Source organism: Cuculus canorus, chromosome 34, assembly GCF_017976375.1.
Source record: "Cuculus canorus isolate bCucCan1 chromosome 34, bCucCan1.pri, whole genome shotgun sequence".
Classification (NCBI taxonomy): domain Eukaryota; kingdom Metazoa; phylum Chordata; class Aves; order Cuculiformes; family Cuculidae; genus Cuculus; species Cuculus canorus.
In genome coordinates this window covers 250,090-272,280 of record NC_071434.1, presented here as the reverse complement: position 1 = coordinate 272,280, position 22,191 = coordinate 250,090, and the positions used below count along the sequence as shown (strand labels likewise).

General features: G+C 66.1%; 1 protein-coding gene across 1 annotated transcript; it reads right to left on the bottom strand.

The window, feature by feature from the left end:
- Positions 1-2,395: 2,395 nt before the first annotated feature.
- On the bottom strand, positions 2,396-22,188 carry ATG2A (autophagy related 2A). The gene is made up of 20 exons (XM_054052450.1): positions 21,936-22,188; positions 19,323-19,464; positions 17,831-17,953; positions 17,140-17,224; positions 16,752-16,869; positions 16,041-16,130; positions 15,159-15,255; positions 14,607-14,732; positions 12,016-12,193; positions 10,867-11,026; positions 9,633-9,767; positions 9,078-9,215; positions 7,520-7,715; positions 7,015-7,093; positions 6,244-6,340; positions 5,620-5,762; positions 4,364-4,578; positions 3,841-4,010; positions 2,936-3,056; positions 2,396-2,406 (listed from the first exon to the last, which is right to left on the bottom strand). Exons 1-20 carry the CDS (start codon positions 22,107-22,109, stop codon positions 2,396-2,398), a joined length of 2,598 nt encoding a protein of 865 aa, XP_053908425.1. The 5' UTR covers positions 22,110-22,188.
- Positions 22,189-22,191: the final 3 nt, after the last annotated feature.

Sequence of the window (22,191 nt, the reverse complement as noted above, 5' to 3'; positions counted from 1 at the left end):
TGAAACCCTTCAAACTGGGAACCCCAAACTGGGAACCCCTCAAACTGGAAACCCTTCAAACTGGGAACCCCAAACTGGGAACCCCTCAAACTGGGAACCCCCCCAAACTGGAACCCCCCAAACTGGGAACCCCCCCAAACTGGAACCCCAAACTGGGAACCCCTCAAACTGGGAACCACAGGGACCCCCCAAACTGGAACCCCCCAAACTGGGAACCCCCCAAACTGTGACCCCCTCAAACTGGAACCCCCCAAACTGGAACCCCAAACTGGGAAGCCCCCAAACTGGGAACCCCTCAAACTCGAACCCCCCAAACAGGAACCCCCCCAAACTGGGAACCTCAAACTGGGAACCCCTCAAACTGGGAACCACAGGGACCCCCCAAACTGGGAACCCTTCAAACTGGAACCCCAAACTGGGACCCCCTCAAACTCGAACCCCCCCAAACTGGGAACCCCCAAACTGGAACCCCCCAAACTGGGAGAGACCCCAAACTGGGAACCCCTCAAACTGGAACCCCAAACTGGGAACCCCTCAAACTGGGAACCCCCCCAAACAGGAACCCCCCCAAACTGGGAACCTCCCAAACTGGGACCCTCAAACTGGGAACCCACCCAAACTGGGACCCCAAACTGGGAGCCCCCAAACTGGAACTCCAAACTGGGAGAGACCCCAAACTGGGAACCCCCAAACTGGGAGAGACCCCAAACTGGGAACCCCCAAACTGGGAGAGACCCCAAACTGGAACCCCCCAAACTGGGAGAGCCCCAAACTGGGACCCCAAACTGGGAACCCCCCAAACAGGAACCCCCCAAACTGGGAACCCCCCAAACTGGGAACCCTCAAACTGGGACCCCCAAACTGGGAACCCTTCAAACTAGGAACCCCCTAATCTGGGACCCCCAAACTGGGAACCCAAACCGTGAACGCCCAAACTGGGCCCCTCAGGGCCCCCCCAAAGTGTGCGCCCCCAAACCGCCCCCCACCTGCCGGTACCACTCCTGCCCGGGGGGTTCGGGGCGGTGCTGTAGGAGCCCCCCCTGGAGCGCCAACGACACCTCCAGCACCTGCGGGGACCCCCGTTAGAGGCACCCCAAGATAGAGACACCCCCAATTAGAGACACCCCAAGATAGAGACACCCCCAGATAGAGACACCCCAATTAGAGACCCCCCGTTAGAGACACCCCCAATTAGAGACACCCCAGAGACCCCCGTTAGAGACACCCCCAGATAGAGACCCCCCCAATTAGAGACCCCTATATTAGAAACCCCCACTTAAAGACCCCCCATTTAGAGACCCCCCAATTAGAGACCCCCCCTTAGAGACCCCCCCCAATTAGAGACCCCCCAATTAGAGACCCCCCAATTAGAGACCCCCCCCATTAAAGCCCCCCCAATTAGAGACCCCCCATTAAAGCCCCCCCCAATTAGAGACCCCCCCTTAGAGACCCCCCAATTAGAGACCCCCCCAATTAGAGACCCCCAATTAGAGACCCCCCAATTAGAGACCCCCCCAATTAGAGACCCCCCCATTAAAGCACCCCAATTAGAGACCCCCCATTAGAGACCCCCCCAATTAGAGACCCCCCAATTTGAGACCCCCCCAATTAGAGACCCCCAATTAGAGACCCCCCAATTAGAGATACCCCCAATTAGAGACCCCCCCAATTAGAGACCCCCCAATTAGAGACCCCCCCATTAAAGCCCCCCCCATTAGAGACCCCCTCTTAGAGACCCCCCCAACTAGAGACCCCCCAATTAGAGGCCCCCAGTCAAAGACCCCCCCAATTAGAGACCCCCCAAGTTAGAAACACCCCAATTAGAGACCCCCCAGTAAGGCCCCCCCCCATTTTTACCCCCCATTCCCCCCCATTTTTACCCCCCCCCATTTTTACCCCCCCCCCATTTTTACCCCCCATTCCCCCCCATTTTTACCCCCCATTGCCCCCCCCATTCCCCCCCCCATTTTTACCCCCCCCCCATTTTGCCCCCCCATTCCCCCCCATTTTTACCCCCCCCCCATTTTGCCCCCCCCCCCGCCCCCCGTTTTGGCCCCCCCTCACCCTGGTGTCCCCGGGGGGGGGCAGGCGGCTCCCCACGGCCACGGTGAGCATTCGGGGGGTCCCGGGGGGGTCCCCGGGGGGGGGCGCGGGCTCCGTCCAGGGCAGCAGCGTCGGCAGCAGCGGGGGGGGGGGGGGCGGCCCCTCCCCCGGCACCTCCGGGGACCCCTCCTCAGCCTCGGGCACCGGCCCTGGGGGGGCATAGGCAGGGACACCCCAAAACCAGGAACCCCCCGGAGCCCCCGTTAAAGCCCCAGGAGCCCCCAATTAGAGACCCCCCCAATTAGAGACCCCCCCCAATTAGAGACCCCCCCCAATTAGAGAGCCCCCCTAATTAGAGACCCCCTGTTAAAGCCCCAGGACCCCCCCAATTAGAGACCCCCCCATTAGAGACCCCCCCGTTAAAGCCCCAGGACCCCCCCCAATTAGAGACCCCCCCATTAAAGCCCCCCCCCATTAAAGCCCCAGGAGCCCCCAATTAGAGACCCCCCAATTAGAGACCCCCCCCATTAGAGACCCCCCCCATTAAAGCCCCAGGACCCCCCCAATTAGAGACCCCCCCCCCCAATTAGAGACCCCCCCATTAAAACCCCAGGACCCCCCCCAATTAATGACCCCCCCAATTAGAGACCCCCCTCAATTAACGACCCCCCCATTAAAACCCCAGGACCCCCCCAATTAATGACCCCCCCCCAATTAGGGACCCCCCATCCCCATTTCCCCCCCCCCCCCATTTTTTTGCCCCCCTCATCTTACCCCCCTCCCCTTTTACCCCCCCCCACCTTTGCCCCCCATTTTAGTCTCCATTCCTCCACTTTTACCCCCCCCCATTTTTGGGGTCCCCCCCCATTTTCGGGGTCCCCCCCCCCCGTACCGTGGTAGAGGCGGACGTCCCCCCCCTCGACGCAGGCGCAGAATCGTCCCCATCGCCCCCCCGGGCGGGGGAGGAGGCAAAGCCGCCCCCCCCCCACCTCCAGCACCAACCGCGACCCCCCCTGGGGGGACACCCCAATGTCACCCCAAAAATACCGCCCCCTTTGGGGACCCCAATGGCACCTCCTGACACCACCCCCCCCCACAAAGGACCCCCCCCACAACCCAAAGAGACCCCCCCCCCAAAACACACCCCCCTGGGGGGGACACCCCAATGTCACCCCAAAAATACAACCCCCTTTGGGGACCCCAATGGCACCTCCTGACACCACCCCCCCCCACAGGACCCCCCCCAATGTCACCCTGTGACCCCCCCCACAACCCAAAGAGACCCCCCCCAAAACGCACCCCCCTGAGTGGGGGACACCCCAATATCAGCCCCTTGACACCCCCCCCCCCAAAAAACAGGAAACCCAGGGACCCCCCAAACCCCCCCCCCAAACCCAGGGAACCCCCAAAACCAGGAAGACTCCCCCTAAAGACCCCCCCAAAACCAGGGAACCCCCATAAAACCAGGAAGACCCCCCCTAAAGGCCCCCCAAAACCCAGGGACCCCCCCAAAACCAGGAAGACACCCCCCTAAAGACCCCCCCAAACCCAGGGACCCCCCCAAAACCAGGAAGACCCCCCCCGAGTGGGGGACACCCCAATATCAGCCCCTTGACACCCTTCCCCCCAAAATACCCCCCCCCGTGGGAAAAGGAGGGGACCCCAATGTTATTGGGGGGCCTTGGTTTGGGGGGGGTCCCTGGGTTTTGGGGGGTCTTTGGGGGGTCCATGGATTTTGGGGGGTCTTTGGGGGGGTCCTTGGTCTTGGGGGGGGGTCTTGGCCGGAGGGGTCCTCACCGCGGGGGGGCAGTCGGCGGTGATGCGGCCGCGCAGGACAGTGACGAGGACGGCGACGCCGCTTTGGGGGTCCGGGGGGGGCCCCCCCAAATCCTCCTCTTCTTCGGGGCCCCCCCCGGCGCCTTCATCCTCCTCTTCCTCCTCCTCCTCTTCTTCTTCTTCCTCTGAGTCTGTGAGGAGAAAAAGGGGGTCAGGAGGGGACCCCGAAAATAGGGGGGACACCAAATATAGGGGGAACCCCTTGCCCAGACCCCTCTGCACCCCAAAACCCCGCGGGGGAACAGAGGGGGGTGGATTTGGGGGTTCCCGCACACCAAAAAGTGGGGGACTCCCATACTCAGACCTCCCTGCACCCCACAAAAATGGACCCTAATATACAAATGTGGGGGTCTCAGCCCCCCAAAACCTGGGGGACCCCTTGCCCAGACCCCTCCGCACCCCAAAACCCCAGGAGGGACCCAAGGCGGGCGGATTTGGGGGTCCCTGCACCCCAAAAACCTGTGCCCCCCCCCCCTCTGCTTACCAGTGCCCAGCGCTGACTTGCAGGGCTTGAAAGCGTCCGAGGGGGCGTGGCCAGAGGATGGGGCGTGGTCTGATGAAGAAGGGGCGTGGCTTCCCGGCGAGGCCTCGGGTTCGGATTGGCTGCGCTCGGTCGAGGGGGCGGGGCTTGTGGAGGGGGCGTGGCTAAACCAATGGGCGGGGCTATCGGGCTCCCACAGCAGGAGATCGTTGTTGATCCTGCGGGGGGGGGGGGGGAAGGAGGAAACTTGGGGGTCACTATGGGGCAGAGAGGGGTCACGTGTCCCCCCAAACCCCACTTGGGGGTCGCTATAGGGCACTGGGTGACCCCCAAACCCCACTTGGGGGTCGCTATGGGGCACTGGGTGACCCCACGTCCCCCCCAGACCCCACTTGGGGGTCACTATGGGGCACTGGGTGACCCCGTGTCCCCCCAAACCCCACTTGGGGGTCGCTATAGGGCACTGGGTGACCCCCAAACCCCACTTGGGGGTCGCTATGGGGCACTGGGTGACCCCACGTCCCCCCCAAACCCCACTTGGGGGTCGCTATGGGGCAGTGGGTGACCCCGTGTTCCCCCCACACCCCACTTGGGGGTCGCTATGGGGCACTGGGTGACCCCGTGTTCCCCCCAAACCCCACTTGGGGGTCACTATGGGGCACTGGGTGATCCCGTGTCCCCCCCAAACCCCACTTGGGGGTCGCTATGGGGCACTGGGTGACCCTGTGTCCCCCCCACACCCCACTTGGGGGTCGCTATGGGGCACTGGGTGACCCCGTGTCCCCCCCAAACCCCACTTGGGGGTCGCTATGGAGCACTGGGTGACCCCGAAACCCCACTTGGGGGTCGCTGTAGGGCACTGGGTGACCCCGAAACCCCACTTGGGGGTCGCTGTGGGGCACTGGGTGACCCCACGTCCCCCACAAACCCCACTTGGGGGTCGCTGTGGGGCACTGGGTGACCCCACGTCCCCCCCAGACCCCACCTGGGGGTCGCTATGGGGCACTGGGTGACCCCGTGTCCCCCCCAAACCCCACTTGGGGGTCGCTGTGGGGCACTGGGTGACCCCACGTCCCCCCCAGACCCCACTTGGGGGTCGCTATGGGGCACTGGGTGACCCCACGTCCCCCCCAGACCCCACCTGGGGGTCGCTATGGGGCACTGGGTGACCCCATGTCCCCCCCAAACCCCACTTGGGGGTCGCTGTGGGGCAGTGGGTGACCCCCAGACCCCACTTGGGGGTCGCTATGGGGCGGTACCTGTTGTAGAGGCGCTGCCCCAGCTCGGGGGGGCGCAGGCGCAGGTGGGCTCGGGGCAGGGTGAGGCGCAGGCTGCAGGGCGCCCCCCCCAGGGCCCCCCCAACAAAGGCCTCCAGCTCCTCGGGGCTCCCCGGCAGCACCAGCTGGAAAAGGGGGGGCCCCACAATCCATAGGGACCCCCCCAAATCCATAGGAAACCCCCAAATCCATAGGAACCCCCCAAAACCTACTACCCTCCCCCCCCAACACCACCGGCTCCAATGGCACCAATTGGGTTGGGGGGGGGGGGGCAAACTCCAAGGACCCCCCAAAACCCCATAGGAACCTCCTCAAAATATAGTGACCCCCCCAAATCCATAGTGACACCCCAAAATCCATAGGGACCCCCCCAAAATCCATAGGGACCCCCCCAAAATCCACTGCCCCCCCCACCAAACCCCTCAGGCCCTCCCAAACCTCTCAGTCCCCCCCCCCAAAATCCAGGGACACCCCCCAAAAATCCAGGGGTGTGTCCTCCCCAAAACCAAGGTGTGACCCCCCCCAAATCTAAGGACACCCCCAAAACCCCTCAGGGACCCCCCAATACGAAAGGGGGGGACCCCAAACTGCCTCCCCCCCCCCCACCTCGTGACTCTCGTAGAGACTTCTCCGAGCAGAGAAAGGGGTGGGGGGGGGCCCGGGGGGGGGCCTCGAATTGGGGGGGGGGAACGTCACCTCCAGCCTGGGGGAAAGTGGGGGGCAAAATGAGGGGGGGGGGAACGCACCCCCAATTTTACCCCTCTCAGAATCAAATCCCCCCCACTTTTACCCCATCCCAGAGCAAAGAACCCCCATTAACCCCCCCAAGGGCCCCCCCAGACCCCAATAACCCCCATTTGTCCCCCAATAACCCCCATTTACCCCCCATTAACCCCCCATTTACACCCCCATACCCCAATAACCCCCATTTACCCCACAGACCCCAATAACCCCCATTTACCCCCCCTGACCCCAATAACCCCCATTTACCCCCCCTTAGACCCCAATAATCCCCATTTACCCCCCAATAACCCCCATTTACCCCCCCCGGACCCCAATAACCCCATTTACCCCCCAATAACCCCCATTTACCCCCTTACACCCCAATAACCCCCATTTACCCCCCCAGACCCCAATAACCCCCATTTACCCCCCAGACCCCAATAACCCCCATTTGTCCCCCAATAACCCCCATTTACCCGCCCTTAGACCCCAATAACCCCCATTTACCCCCCAATAACCCCCCCATTTACCCCCCCAGACCCCAATAACCCCCATTTACCCCCCTCAGACCCCAATAACCCCCATTTACCCCCCATTAACCCCCCCATTTACCCCCCCCGCACCCCAATACCCCCCCAATTTGCCCCCCCCCACCTGGGCAGCTCGCGCGCCCCCCCGGGTTCCACACGCAGGCAGTGAACGGCCCCCCCCATGTCCTCCGCTTCATAAATCACTGTGGGGGGAACGCAAAAGAGGGGGTGCACATGGGGGGGGGGGGCACAGCAGGGTCAGCTCCCCCTTTCCCCCCCCCCCCCAACTCACCCTTTGACCCCCCCGTGAGGCCTAAAAGGAGGTAAAAAACAACCCCACCCCCCCCCAAAGGCAAATAAAGGATTTGCACCCCCCAAAATACGGGGGGAAACCTGCCCCCCCCATAGCCCCCCCAAATTCCATATCCCCTTTCTCCCCCTTATTTTCCCCCCCAGTGCCCCCCCAGCTCCCCTTTCTCCCCCTTTTGCCCCCCCAAACCTCCTTATACCCCCTTCCCCCCCCTTTTGGCCCCCCTTTAGCCCCCCCCAAACCTCCTTATACCCCCCTCCCCCCCCCTTTTGCCCCCCCCCCCCTCCTTTTACCCCCCCTTTTTGCCCCCCCTCCTCACCATTGACGCTGTCGCAGGTCAGGACGCCCCCCCCGGGCCCCCCCCGAACTCGAGGCGCCCCAAGTTCGAAGCGGAGGCTTTCGGGGCGCAGGCGTGGGGGGGGCTCGCGGTTGGGGGGGGGGCGCAGGTCCACACGGGGGAGACGGAGCCGCAGAACCGCCCCCCCCGCGGCCCCCCGAAACTGCGGCCATGGCGGCTGGGGGGGGGGCAAAATCCATACGGACCCCCCAAATTCCACAGACACCCCCCCCAACCCCTTATAGGACCCCCCCAAAATCCATAGGGAACCCCAAACCTCAGACCCCCCTCCTCAACTCTACGCGGACCCCCCCAAACCCTATAGGGACCCCCCCAAACCCATAGGAATCTCCCCCCCAAACCTGGGACCCCCCCCCAACCCTATAGGGACCCCCCCCAAACCCATAGGAATCTCCCCCCCAAACCTGGGACCCCCCCCAAACCCTATAGGGACCCCCCCCAAACCCATAGGAATCTCCCCCCCAAACCTGGGACCCCCCCAAACCCTATAGGGACCCCCCCAAACCCATAGGAATCTCCCCCCCAAACCTGGGACCCCCCCAAACCCTATAGGGACCCCCCCAAACCCATAGGAATCTCCCCCCCAAACCTGGGACCCCCCCCCAAACCCTATAGGGACCCCCCCAAACCCATGGGAATCTCCCCCCCAAACCTGGGACCCCCCAAACCCTATAGGGACCCCCCCAAACCCATAGGAATCTCCCCCCCAAACCTGGGAACCCCCCCAAACCCTATAGGGACCCCCCCAAACCCATAGGAATCTCCCCCCCAAACCTGGGACCCCCCCAAACCCTATAGGGACCCCCCCAAACCCATAGGAATCTCCCCCCCAAACCTGGGACCCCCCCAAACCCTATAGGGACCCCCCCAAACCCATAAGAATCTCCCCCCCAAACCTGGGACCCCCCCAAACCCTATAGGGACCCCCCCAAACCCATAGGAATCTCCCCCCCAAACCTGGGACCCCCCCAAACCCTATAGGGACCCCCCCAAACCCATAGGAATCTCCCCCCCAAACCTGGGACCCCCCCCCAAACCCTATAGGGACCCCCCCAAACCCATAGGAATCTCCACCCCAACCCTGGGACCCCCCCAAACCCTATAGGGACCCCCCCCAAACCCTATAGGGACCCCCCCAAACCCATAGGAATCTCCCCCCCAAACCTGGGACCCCCCCAAGCCCTATAGGGACCCCCCCAAACCGATGGGGACCCCTGAATTCACCTCAGGCCACGCCCCCTCCCATCAGACCATAGCCTATGCCCATAAACCACGCCCCTTTTAAACCACGCCCCTTCCTCCCTAAGGCCACGCCCACTTCTAACCACCTCCCCATGAACCCCTCCCTGTTTAACCCTTTCCTTCCTTTAATCTCCCTCTCTTTAACCCTTTCCTCTCCGCTAATCCCTCCCTCTTTAACCCTTTCTTTCCCTCTTTGCTCCTCCTCCTCCCCCTTTCCCCCCTCCTCTCCTCCCGCAATCCCCCCCCCATCCCCTCTTTAACCCTTTCCTCCCCTCACCTCGGCCCGGGCTCTGCCAGGGGGGCCGCGGGGGGCGATCAGTGGGGCGAGCGCGGGGCCGAGCCGCTCCATCAGCCCCAGATCCAACTCAGCCTCGAAGGGACGCAGCTCCAGCGCCACCTCCCGCGGGTTGGGGGCCTGGGGAGGGAAATGGGGGTCAGGGGGGACGGGGAGGGGGCGCCTGGGGGCAGGGGAACGCCCTATGGGCCTGAAAAATGGGGGTCCGGGGGAGGTTTGGGGGGGGTCCTGGGGGGTGGGAAGGGCGCTGGGGGGGGCTTAGGGGGTGAAAAAGTGGAGGTGAGGGGGGTAAAGAGGGCCTGGGGGGGGGGGGGGGGGGCATCAGGGGGGGACTTGGGGGGTGAAAAATAGGGGGGCTCTGAGTTTAGGGAGTGGAAACTGGGGGGTTGGGGGGGGGGCAGGAGGTAAAAAACGAGGGTCGGGAGGGATGGGGGGGGCCCTGGGGAGGACTTAGGGGGTCGGGATCGGGTCCTCTGGGTTTTGGGGTCCCCTGTTTGCAATGCAGGGGGGCATTGGGGCCCCCCCGCCCCCACTCACCCGCTGGGGGGGCTCCAGGGGGGCTGCAGGGGGGCCGCAGCGCAGGCGCAGGCAGGGCTGGGGGACGGCGCCCGGCGGGAACGACAGCACCTGCGGAGGGGAGGAAGGGGTTAACGGCCACGCCCACCCCAGAGGCTCCGCCCACAAGGAGCAACTCAAGTCCCATCCGTTTGGCCACGCCCCCTTTCCACGACCACGTGCTCTCCTTGGCCACGCCCCCATCCTATTGACCACACCTCCTCCCGCTGGCCACGCCCCTTCCCGCCTTTGGCACTGCCCATCTCTCCTTTAGCCACACCCCTTCACCGTTGGCCACGCCTATCCCCCATAACCACGCCCCTTCCTATAGCTCCGCCCCACGCACCCAACTCACCCCAATCCCCCCCTTCTGCCCCCCCAAACCTCTTCTTAATGTCCTCTCCGTGTCCCTCACCCCAAAGACCCCCCCAACCCCCCCTTTCTATCCACCCCCTCAAGACCCCCAATACCCCCCGATACCCCCTCTCTCCGTACCCCCCAAATCCCCCCTCCCTCCGTACCCCCAATCCCTCTGTACCCCCAATACCCCTCTCTCTCTGTACCCCCAATACCCCCTCCCTCCGTACCCCCAATCCCCCCTTCCTCCATTCCCCCCCAATACCCCCCCCGTACCCCCCAATACTCCCCTCCCTCCATTCCCCCCGATACCCCCCTCCCTCCGTACCCCCCAATACTCCTCTGTACCCCCCCAATACCCCCTTCCTCCATCCCCCCCAATACTCCCCTCCCTCCGTACCCCCCAATACCCCTCCGTACCCCCCCAATACCCCCTCCCTCCGTACCCCCAATACTCCCCTCCCTCCGTACCCCCAAATCCCCCCTTCCTCTGTACCCCCAATACCCCTCTGTACCCCCAATACCCTCTCTCTCTGTACCCCCAATACCCCCCTCCCTCTGTACCCCCCAATACCCCTCCGTACCCCCCAATACCCCCTCCCTCCATCCCCCCCAATACTCCCCTCTCTCCATACCCCCCAAATCCCTCCTCCCTCTGTACCCCCAATACCCCCTCTGTACCCCCAAATCCCCCCTCCCTCCGTAGCCCCCAAATCCCCCTCCCTCCATACCCCCCAATACCCACCCCGTACCCCCAATACCCTCCTTCCTCCATCCCCCCCAATACCCCTCCGTAACCCCCAATTCCCCCTTCTCTCCGTACCCCCCAATACCCCCCATCCCCCGTACCCCCCCGTACCCCCCCGTACCCCCCCGTACCCCCACCTTGAGCCGGTGTTTGCCCCCCCCCCGGCGCCGGCAGCTCCTCCAGCAGCTCCAGACGGGCGAGCGACAGCTCCCCCCGCGGCCCCCCCGCGCCCCCCAACTCCAGCCACGCCTGCGCCCCCCCCGCGCTCAGCCTGCGGGAGGGAAGGGGTTAACGCACTGTCTGATGACACCCCCACCCCCCCAGGGATAGGATTCTGGGGTCCCCCCCCACCTCTTAATCTCAGAATTGGGTGTTCAGGGAGGGGGATTTTGGGGTCCTCTCCACCTCTTAATCTCGGAATTGGGTGTTTAGGGGTGTGTGGGGGTGGATTTTGGGGTCCCCTCCACCTCTTCATCTCAGAATTGGGTGTTTAGGGGCGCAGGGAGGGCGATTTTGGGGTCCCCTCACCTCTTAATTTCAGAATTGGGTGTTTAGGAGTGTGTGGGGGTAGATTTTGGGGTCCCCCCACGTCTTAATCTCAGAATTGGGTGTTTAGGGGCGCAGAGAGGGATTTTGGGGTCCCTCTCCAACTCTTAATCTCAGAATTGGGCGTTTAGGGGTGTGTGGGGGTGGATTTTGGGGTCCCTCTCCACCTCTTAATCTCAGAATTGGATGTTTAGGGGTTCATGGGAGGGATTTTGGGGTCCCCCCCACCTCTTAATCTCAGAATGGGGTGTTTAGGGGTTCAGGAGAGGGGATTTTGGGGGCACAGGGGACGTGGGGGGGCAAAGGGATGTGGGGGGACACAAAGGGATTTGAGGGGGCACAAAAGGATATGGGGGTGCACAAAGGGATGTGGGGGGGCACAAAAGGATATGGGGGTGCACAAAGGGATTTGAGGGGGCACAAAGGGATGGGGGGGCACAAAGGGATGTGGGGGGGCACAAAGGAATTTGGGGGGGCACAAAGGGATGGGGGGGCACAAAGGGATGTGGGGGGGCACAAAGGGATTTGAGGGGGCACAAAGGGATTTGGGGGTGCACAAAGGGATGGGGGGCACAAAGGGATGGGGGGGCACAAAGGCATATGGGGGGCACAAAGGGATATGGGGGTGCACAAAGGGATGTGGGGGGACACAAAGGGATATTGGGGAGACAAAGGGATTTGGGGGGTCCCAAAGGGATTTGGGGGGCTCTGTACCTGAGGTGGGGGCCGGGCAGCCCATGCTCTTTGTCGAGGGGGGGGCAGTGGCCGCAGGGGCCCCCCCAAAGGCACTCGTAGGTATCGGGGGGCGGCGCCCCCCCCTCGGGCAGCACCAACGTCACCGTCCCCAGCGTCACCCGCACCCGCAGACCCCCCCGCCCGGGGGGGCCCCATCCTGGGGGGGGAGGAAGCGTCATTTGGGGGAGCGGGAATGAGACCCCCCCAAAAATCACACTTAAAGAACACCTCGACCCCCCCCGAACACCCCCAAAAGGAATCCAAGGGGCAAAGACCCCCCCAAAAAAAATTACAGGGACCCCCCCCAAACAGCCCCAATAAAGGACTCAGGGGTTCAAGAGCCCCCCCAAATTATAGGGACCCCCCTGAGACCCCCCCAAAAGGAATCCAAGGAGCAAAGACCCCCCCCCAAAATTATAGGGACCCCCCAAAAGGAATCCAAAAGGCAAAGACCCCCCCCCAAATTATAGAGACACCCCCGAGACCCCCCAAAAAGAATCCAAGAGGCAAAGACACCCCCAAAGTTACAGGGACCCCCCCAAACACCCCAATAAAAGACTCAGGGGTTCAAGAGCCCCCCCAAATTACAGGGACCCCCCCCAATAATGCACCCCGGGGTCTGAGACCCCCCCCCGAATTATTGACCCCCCCCAGAATAGGAGGACCCCCCCAAAACAGACCCAGGGGACTAAGACACCCCCCCCCCCCCCCGAATACTGGGACCCCCCCAAACCTCCCAGGAATGAGGGCCCCCCCCCCCCCAAACCCCCCCATTTCTCACCGGGGGGGGCAGAGCTGTGAGGGGGGGGCGGCCGTGGGCTGCCCTGGAATTGGGGGGGGGGGGGGGGTCAATATTGGCCCTCTCCCCCCCAAAACACCCCAAAGCCCCCCCCCCCGCAGCCAGCCCCCCTCAATACCCCCCCACCCCCAAGACCCCCCCCAATCCCCCCCCCCTTCCTACCTATCACCCCCTCAACACCCTCAGTGCCCCCCCCAGACCCCCCCACCCCCCAAATCCCCCCTTTCCACCCCCTCCCGGACCCCCAATGCCCCCCCCACCCCCCCCAAATCCCCCCTTGGACCCCCAATGTCCCTCCCACCCCCCCCAAATCCCCCCCCGGACCCCCAATGTCCCCCCCGACTCACAGCGGGGCTCGGGGGGGGGCTGGCGGGGGGGCTGCCCTCGGGGGGGGCCGCGCTGTCCCCCCCCAGTGACCCCGTCATGGAGTAGAAGAGCTCTGAAAGTGGGGGACACACACACACATCAGGAACCCCCCCAGCACCCAATGACACCCCTAAAGCACCCAATGACCCCCCCAGTGCCCCCCCTAAAGCACCCATGACCCCCCCCGCACCCAATGACCCCCCTAAAGCGCCCATGACCCCCCCAGTGCCCCCCCAAGCACCCAATGCCCCCCCTAAAGCACCCATGACCCCCCCAGCACCCAATGACCCCCCCAGTGCCCCCCCAAAGCACCCAGTGCCCCCCTAAAGCACCTGTGACCCCCCCAGTGCCCCCCCAAAGCACCTATGACCCCCCCAGCACCCAATGACCCCCCCAGTGCCCCCCTAAAGCACCCAAGACCCCCCCAGTGCCCCCCCAAAGCACCCATGACCCCCCCAGCACCCAATGACCCCCCCCAGTGCCCCCCTAAAGCGCCCATGACCCCCCCACTGCCCCCCCTAAAGCGCCCATGACCCCCCCAGTGCCCCCCCAAGAACCCAGTGCCCCCCCAAAGCACCCATGACCCCCCCAGCACCCAATGACCCCCATCAGTGCCCCCCCTAAAGCACCCATGACCCCCCCAGCACCCAACGACCCCCCCAGTGCCCCCCCAAAAACCCAGTGCCCCCCCTAAAGCACCTCTGACCCCCCCAGTGCCCCCCCTAAAGCGCCCATGACCCCCCCAGCACCCAATGACCCCCCAGTGCCCCCCCAAAGCACCCAATGCCCCCCCTAAAGCGCCCATGACCCCCCCAGTGCCCCCCCTAAAGCGCCCATGACCCCCCCAGTGCCCCCCCAAAGCACCCACTGCCCCCCCCAAAGCACTTATGAGCCCCCCAGTACCCCCCCAAACACTCAGTGCCCCCCCTAAAGCACCTATGACCCCCCCAGTGCCCCCCCCAAGCACCCTGTGCCCCCCCAAAGCACCTATGACCCCCCCAGGACCCAATGACCCCCCCAGTGCCCCCCCTAAAGCGCCCATGACCCCCCCAACACCCAATGACACCCCCAGTGCCCCCCCCAAGCACCCAGTGCCCCCCCTAAAGCACCTATGACCTCCCCCGGCACCCAATGACCCCCCCCAGTGCCCCCCCTAAAGCGCCCAAGACCCCCCCAGTGCCCCCCCAAAGCACCCAGTGCCCCCCCCAAAGCACCTATGACCCCCCCAACACCCAATGACCCCCCCCAGTGCCCCCCCAAAGCACCCATGACCCCCCCCCAGCACCCAACGACCCCCCCAGTGCCCCCCCCACCCCCTTGGCCCCCCCCAAATCTCTCCCCCCCTTCCCCAGTGACCCTCTCCCACCCGCTCGGCCCCCCCCAATGACCCCCCCCAACCCCTCACCTTCGCCAGGTTGGGCCGGGGGGAGGCTGGGGGGGCGCCCCCCCCGCAGGCAGCGCCCCAATTCCCTCTCGATCAGCTCCAGGTCTTGGGGGCCGAGGGGGCGGCACCGGGCGGGGGGGGGCGGCTCTGCGAGAGGAGGGGGGGGCACCTCAAAAACAGCCCCCCCAGATCCCCAAAATCCACCCCCCCCCAAAATACAAATACAGCCCCCCCAGACCGTAAAAATTACCCCCGCACCCCAAAACAGCCCCCCCAGACGCCAGAAATACCCCCCCCAAACAACCCCCCCCCCCCAAAAAAAAAGCCCCTCTGGACTCAAAAAGGACCCCCCCCGCACCCCAAAAATACCCCCCCCCAAAACAGCCCCCACCTCCCAAAATCGCCCCTCTGGGCTCCAAAAGGCCCCCCCTGAACCCCCAAAAATGCCCCCACCTCAAAACCAGCCCCCCTCGACCCCAAAGGCAGCCCCCCCAGACCCCAAAAATACCTCCCCCGACCCCCCAAATTACCCCCCCCCGGGCCCCAGGTTTTGGGGTCTCGGGGGTCACTCACCGGGGGGGTCGGGGGTCCCCAGCAGCGCCCGCAGGGCCCCCAGCAGTGGGGGGGGCAGCGCCAGGTGCAGGGCCCCCCCTTTACCCTCCGCCTCCACCTGTGCCACAGCTCAGCACCCCCAAACCCAGCACCCATGGGTGCCCCCACGGGACCCCCCCAGCACCCCCGGGACCCCAAGAACACCCCCAAACACTCATGGGACCCCCCCCTCCCAGCATCCCCGGGACCCCCCCAGCACCCATGGGACCCTCCCAGCACCCCCAGGTCCCCCCCCAGCACCCCCAGTTTCCCCCCCAGCACCCCCTCAGCACCCATGGGACCCCTCCAGCACCCATGGGACACCCTCAGCACCCCCAGTTTCCCCCCCAGCAGCCCTCAGCACCCCCTCAGCGCCCATGGGTCCCCCCTCAGCACCCATGGGACCCCCCCAGCACCCCCAGTTTCCCCCCCAGCACCCCCAAGCCCCCCCCAGCACCCCGCCAGCACCCATGGGACCCCCCCAGCACCCCTGGGACCCCCCTCAGCACACCCTCAGCACCCATAGGACCCTCCCAGCACCCCCAGTCTCCCCCCCAGCACCCCCGGGACCCCCCCAGCACCCCCAGGCCCCCCCTCAGCACCCATGGGACCCCCTCAGGACCCCCAGGCCCCCCCTCCAGCACCTATGGGACCCCCCCGGCCCCCCCAGCACCCATGGGACCCCCTCAGCACCCCCAGTCTCCCCCCCAGCACCCATGGGACCCCCCCCAGCACCCCCAGCACCCATGGGACCCCCCTCCGCACCCCCAGTCTCCCCCCCAGCACCCCCGGGAGCCCCCAGCGCCCCCGGGCCCCCCCCAGCACCCCCAGTTTCCCCCCCAGCACCCATGGGTGCCCCCCCACCGTGGGTCCGGGCAGCGCTGCGTTGTGTTTGATGCGCAGCGAGAGCTGAGAGGGTCCCGGGCTGAACCCCACACGCACGGGGGGGGGCGCCTGGGGGGGGGGGGGTGGAAAAGGGGGGGTCAAAATCGGGGGGGGAGCAGAAATGGGGGGGACGGGGCATGGGGGGGGCACGGAGCAGCCAGAGGGGCACTGGGAGAAGGGTTATTGGGGGGGTTTTGGGGCGTCCATACTGACGCCCGAGGGGGGTATTGGGGGGTTTCGGGGGGGGGGTTATTGGGGGGGTTTTGGGGGGTCCATACCGGCTCCCCGGGGGGGGTTTGGGGGGGTTATCGGGGGGTTTTGGGGGGGGGTTATTGGGGGGGTTTTGGGGGGTCTGTACCGGCTCCCCAGGGGGGGTATTGGGGGGGTTTCGGGGCGGGTTTTGGGGGTCCGTACCGGCTCCCTGGGGGGGGGGTTTCGGGGGGGTTTTGGGGGGGTCCATACCGGCTCCCTGGGGGGGGCTTTGGGGGGGGTTTGGTGGGGGTATTGGGGGGTCCATACCGGCTCCCCGGGGGGGGGTTTTGGGGGTTCCGTACCGTCTCCCCGAGGGGGTATTGGGGGGGTTTTGGGGGGTCCATACCGTCTCCCCGGGGGGGGGTTTTGGGGGGTCCATACCATCTCCCCAGGGGGGATTTTGGGACGGTTTCAGGGGGGGTTTTGGGGGTTCCGTACCGTCTCCCCGGGGGGGGGCAGCTCCTCCCAGCACACTGTGGGGTCCCAGAGCCGCAGCCCCTTCAGCAGCACCGGGGGGGGCCCCACCTCCGGCCCCCCCTCATCCTCATATTCCACCCTGGGAGGGGGGCAAAGAGAGACAAAGCACGTTTAGAAACGGGGGGGCCCTTCAAACCCCCCCCCCAACACCCTGAACGCCCCCCCCCAACCCCCCAAAAGGGCTGCTACACCCCCAGACCCCCCCCCAAAGCCCCTGTGCCCCCCCAAACCCACCCATGAGACCCCCCCCAGCCCCCCTGTGCCCCCCCCTCAGCCTCCACAGCTCCAGCCCCCCCCCACAGCCCCCCTATGGCCCCCCCGTACCCCCCCTTTGTGCCCCCCCCCAAACCTCGGCAGCCGCAGCTCCACGTTCCCCCCCGGCAGCTCCACCACCAGCACCGCGTCCTCCAGCTCCACCCGCAGCCGCCGCAGCACTGGGGGGGGGAAAGGGGTGTCACACGTGGCCCCCCCAAAACCCTTAGAGCCCCCCCAAACCCTTAGAGCCCCCCCAGACCCTTAGAGCCCCCCCCAGACCCCTCAGACACCCCCTAAACCCCCCCAGACTCTCCCAAACACCTCCTGACCTCCCCACCCCCCCCCCAAAAATAACCCCCCTCAACCCTCAGACACCCCCCCCCCCAGTCCCCCTGGGTCCCCCCCAAACCCCTCAGACCCCCCCCCAGGCCCCCCCAAACCACTAACCACCCCCCCAAGCCCCCCCAAACCACTGGGACCCCCCCCAATCCACTCAGCCCCCTGGGTGCCCCCCAAAACCACTCAGCTCCCCCCCCCAAACCCCCCGGGCGCTCCCCCAAATCACTCCTAGCCCCCCCCAAACCCCCCAGGTGCCCCCTCAAATCACTCCCAGCCCCCCCAACCCCTGGGTGTCCCCCTAAATCACTCCTAGCCCCCCCAGACCGCCTGGGTTTCCCCCCAAATCACTCCCAGCCCCCCCCAAACCCCCCGGGTGCACCCCCAAATCACTCACAGCCCCCCCAAACCCCCCGTGTGCCCCCCCAAATCACTCCCAGCCCCCCAACCTGAGTCGATGGTGAGGGCCAACGCCTCCAGCCCTTCCAGGGGGGGCGATTCTGGGGGGGGCGCCCGGCCCGGCTCCTGCGGCTCCGCGGGGGGGGCAGCGGCATCGGGACCCCCCGGCTGTCCTGGGGGGAGTGGGGGACACACAGGGATTGGGGGGGGCACCACGGGGACTGGGATCCCCCCCCCAATTGCCGGGCGGATTTGGGGGGGCACACAGGGATTGGGGGACGACGACAGGGGGAGTGGGACCCCCCTCAATTAACTGGGGGGGGCGCAAAGGACATGAGAAGGGGTGACAAAAAGGGGTGACAACTGGGGGGCGTTGATAAGGATAGAGATTGGGGGGGTGACAGCGGGACATGGGGGGGTGACATGGGGGGGTGATGGGGGACATGGGGTGACGGGGTCCCGGGAGTGACAGGGGGACATGGGGGTGATGGGGGGACATAGGGGTGACGGGGGGTCCCGGGGGGTGATGGGGGGACACGAGGGGGTGACGGGGGGACATGGGGGGGGTGACGGGGGGACACGGGGGGACATGGGGGAGGCAGGGGGACACAGGGGGGTGATGGGGGTACATGGGGGTGACATGGGGACATGTGGGGTGACAAGGGGTCCTGGGGAGTGACAGGGGGACATGGGGGTGACAGGGGGACATGGGGGGGTGACTGGGGGACATGGGGGGTGACAGGGAGACATGGGGGTGACATGGGAAATGGGAGTGACATGGGAAATGGGGGTGACAGGGGGTCCCGGGGGGTGACAGGGGGACATGGGGGACACGGAGGTGACGGGGGGACATGGGGGGTGACGGGGGACATGGGGGTGACAGGGGGACATGGGGGGTGACAGTGGTACATGGGGGGTGACCGGGGGACATGGGGGGTGACAGGGGGTGACATGGGGGTGATGAGGGGACACGGGGGGTGATGGGGGGACATGGGGGTGACATGGGAAATGGGGGTGATGGGGGGACATGGGGGTGACAGGGGGACACGGGGGGTGATGGGGGGTCCCGGGGGGTGACGGGGGAACACGGGGGGTGACGGGGGGACACGGGGGTGACATGGGAAACGGGGGTGACAGGGGGTCCCGGGGGTGACAGGGGGTGACACGGGGGGTGACGGGGGGACCCGGGGGGGTAATGGGGGGACATGGGGGATGACGGGGGGGTGACATGGGACTGGGGGTGACGGGGGGATACGGAGGGGTGACAGGGGGTGACATGGGGGAGATGGGGGGACACGAGGGGGTGACAGGGCGACACAGGGGTGACGGGGGGACATGGGGGAGACGGGGGGACACGGGGGGGGGTGATGGGAGGTCCTGGGGGTGACGGGGGGACATGGGGGTGACATGGGAAATGGGGGTGATGGGGGGTCCCGGGGGGTGACGGGGGACATGGGGGTGACAGGGAGTCCCGGGGGGTAATGGGGGGACACAGGGGGGTGACACGGGGGTGACGGGGGGGCACCCCGGGGGGCGACTGACGGGGGCGCAGGGCGAGGCGCAGCCCGCAGAGCCGCACGCTGCAGGGACGGGCGCTGAGCGCCGCCCACGGCACCGACACCCACACGGCTCCCACGCAGCCCTCGCGCAGCTCCAGCGGCGCCCGCAGCACCGCGTCCAACGCCTGCGGGGGGAAAAGGGGGGGGCAGCACCCCGAAAATGAGGGGCACCCCCAAACCCAGGAGAGCCCAGAGCGGGAGCCTCCAGGGTCGCATCCGGTGTGTGCGGAGGGGAAACAGGGGGGGCAGCACCCCAAAAATGAGAGATACCCCCAAAATTGAGAGACACCCCCCTAAAATGGGGCCCCCCTGAAGTCAGGACACCCCCAAACCAGGAGCCCCAAAACCCAGGAAGGTCTGAACAAGGACACCCCAAAGCAGGAGCCTCCAGGGTCGCATCCGGTGTGTGCGGAGGGGAAACAGGGGGGGCAGCACCCCGAAAATGAGAGATACCCCACAAAACGGGACCCCCCCCTAAAACGGGAAACACACCCCCAAAATAGGGACCCCTTGAAGTCAGGACACCCCCAAATCAGGAGCCCCAAAACCCAGGAGACCCCAAACCAGGAGACCCCAAAGCAGGAGCCTCCAGGCTCACATCCGGTGTGTAGGGAGGGGAAATAGGGGGGCAGCACCCCAAAAATGAGAGATACCCCCAAAATTGAAAGACACCCCCCTAAAATGGGCCCCCCCTGAAGTCAGGACACCCCCAAACCAGGAGCCCCAAAACCCAGGAGACCCCAAACCAGGAGACCCCAAACCAGGAGACCCCAAAGCAGGAGCCTCCAGGCTCACATCCGGTGTGTAGGGAGGGGAAATAGGGGGGCAGCACCCCAAAAATGAGACACACCCCACAAAATGGGACCCCCCTAAAACGGGAAACACACCCCCAAAATAGGGACCCCCAACACCCCAGATTGGGACTCAGTGCCCCATAACTGGATCTCAATCTGCCCAAAGCGGGACTCGGCACCCCCAGACCGGGACTCAGCACCCCCAGATCGGGACTCAGTACCCCAAATCGGGTCCCAGCACCCCCAGACCGGGGCTCAGCACCCCCAGATCGGGTCCCAGCACCCCAGATCGGGTCCCAGCACCCCCAGACCGGGTCCCAGCACCCCCAGATCGGGTCCCAGCACCCCAGATCGGGTCCCAGCCCCCACAGATCGGGACTCAGCCCCCCCAGATCGGGACTCAGCACCCCCAGATCGGGCCCCAGCACCCCAGATCGGGTCTCAGCACCCCCAGATCGGGCCCCAGCACCCCCAGATCGGGTCTCAGCGCCCCCAGATCGGGACTCAGCACCCCCAGATCGGGGCTCAGCGCCCCCAGATCGGGACTCAGCCCCCCAAATCGGGTCCCAGCACCCCCAGATAGGGACTCAGCACCCCCAGATCGGGACTCAGCCCCCCAGATCGGGTCTCAGCACCCCCAGATCGGGACTCAGCCCCCCAGACCGGGGCTCAGCGCCCCCAGATCGGGTCCCAGCACCCCAGATCGGGTCCCAGCCCCCACAGATCAGGACTCAGCCCCCCCAGATCGGGACTCAGCACCCCCAGATCGGGCCCCAGCACCCCAGATCGGGTCTCAGCACCCCCAGATCGGGCCCCAGCGCCCCCAGATCGGGTCTCAGCGCCCCCAGATCGGGACTCAGCACCCCCAGATCGGGGCTCAGCACCCCCAGACCGGGGCCCAGCACCCCCAGATCGGGTCTCAGCACCCCCAGACCGGGGCTCAGCCCTCCCAGATCGGGACTCAGCACCCCAAATCGGGTCCCAGCACCCCATAACTGGATCTCAACCTGCCCAGACCGGGGCTCAGCACCCCCAGATTGGGACTCAGCCCCCCCAGATCGGGACTCAGCACCCCCAGATCGGGACTCAGCACCCCCAGACCGAGGCTCAGCCCCCCCAGATCGGGACTCAGCACCCCATAACTGGATCTCAATCTGCCCAGACCGAGGCTCAGCACCCCCAGATCGGGACTCAGCGCCCCCAAACCGGGGCTCAGCCCTCCCAGACCGGGACTCAGCCCCCCCAGATCGGGTCCCAGCACCCCCAGATTGGGACTCAGCCCCCCCAGACCGGGGCTCAGCCCTCCCAGATCGGGACTCAGCGCTCCCAGATCGGGACTCAGCACCCCATAACTGGATCTCAATCTGCCCAGATCGGGGCTCAGCACCCCCAGACCGGGACTCAGCCCCCCCAAATCGGGTCCCAGCACCCCAGACCGGGACTCAGCACCCCCAGATCGGGACTCAGCCCTCCCAGACCGGGACTCAGCACCCACAGATCGGGACTCAGCCCCCCCAGATCGGGTCCCAGCACCCCCAGATCGGGACTCAGCACCCCATAACTGGATCTCAATCTGCCCAGACCGGGTCCCAGCGCCCCCAGACCGGGACTCAGCCCCCCAGACCGGGTCCCAGCACCCCCAGACCGGGGCTCAGCGCCCCCAGACCGGGACTCAGCCCCCCCAGACCGGGGCTCAGCGCCCCCAGACCGGGTCTCATCCCCCCAGACCGGGTCCCAGCACCCCCAGACCGGGGCTCAGCGCCCCCAGACCGGGTCTCATCCCCCCAGACCGGGCCCCGCACCTGTGCCCGCAGCCGCAGGTGCCGCAGGCAGCCGGTGCCGCCGCGCAGGTCGAGGCTGAGCTGCTCGAGGCGCAGCCGCTCCTCCAGGAAGGGCCCGAGCGATCGCTCCAGCGCGTACCGCGCCGCCCGCGCCTTCAGCGCCTCGGGCCACGCCGCGGGGCTCCAGCGCCTCATCCCGGAGCCGCCGCCGCCGCCACTTCCGGTCTGAGCCCGCCGCTTCCGGTCTCGTGGGCTGAGACCCAGTAGGCACTTCCGG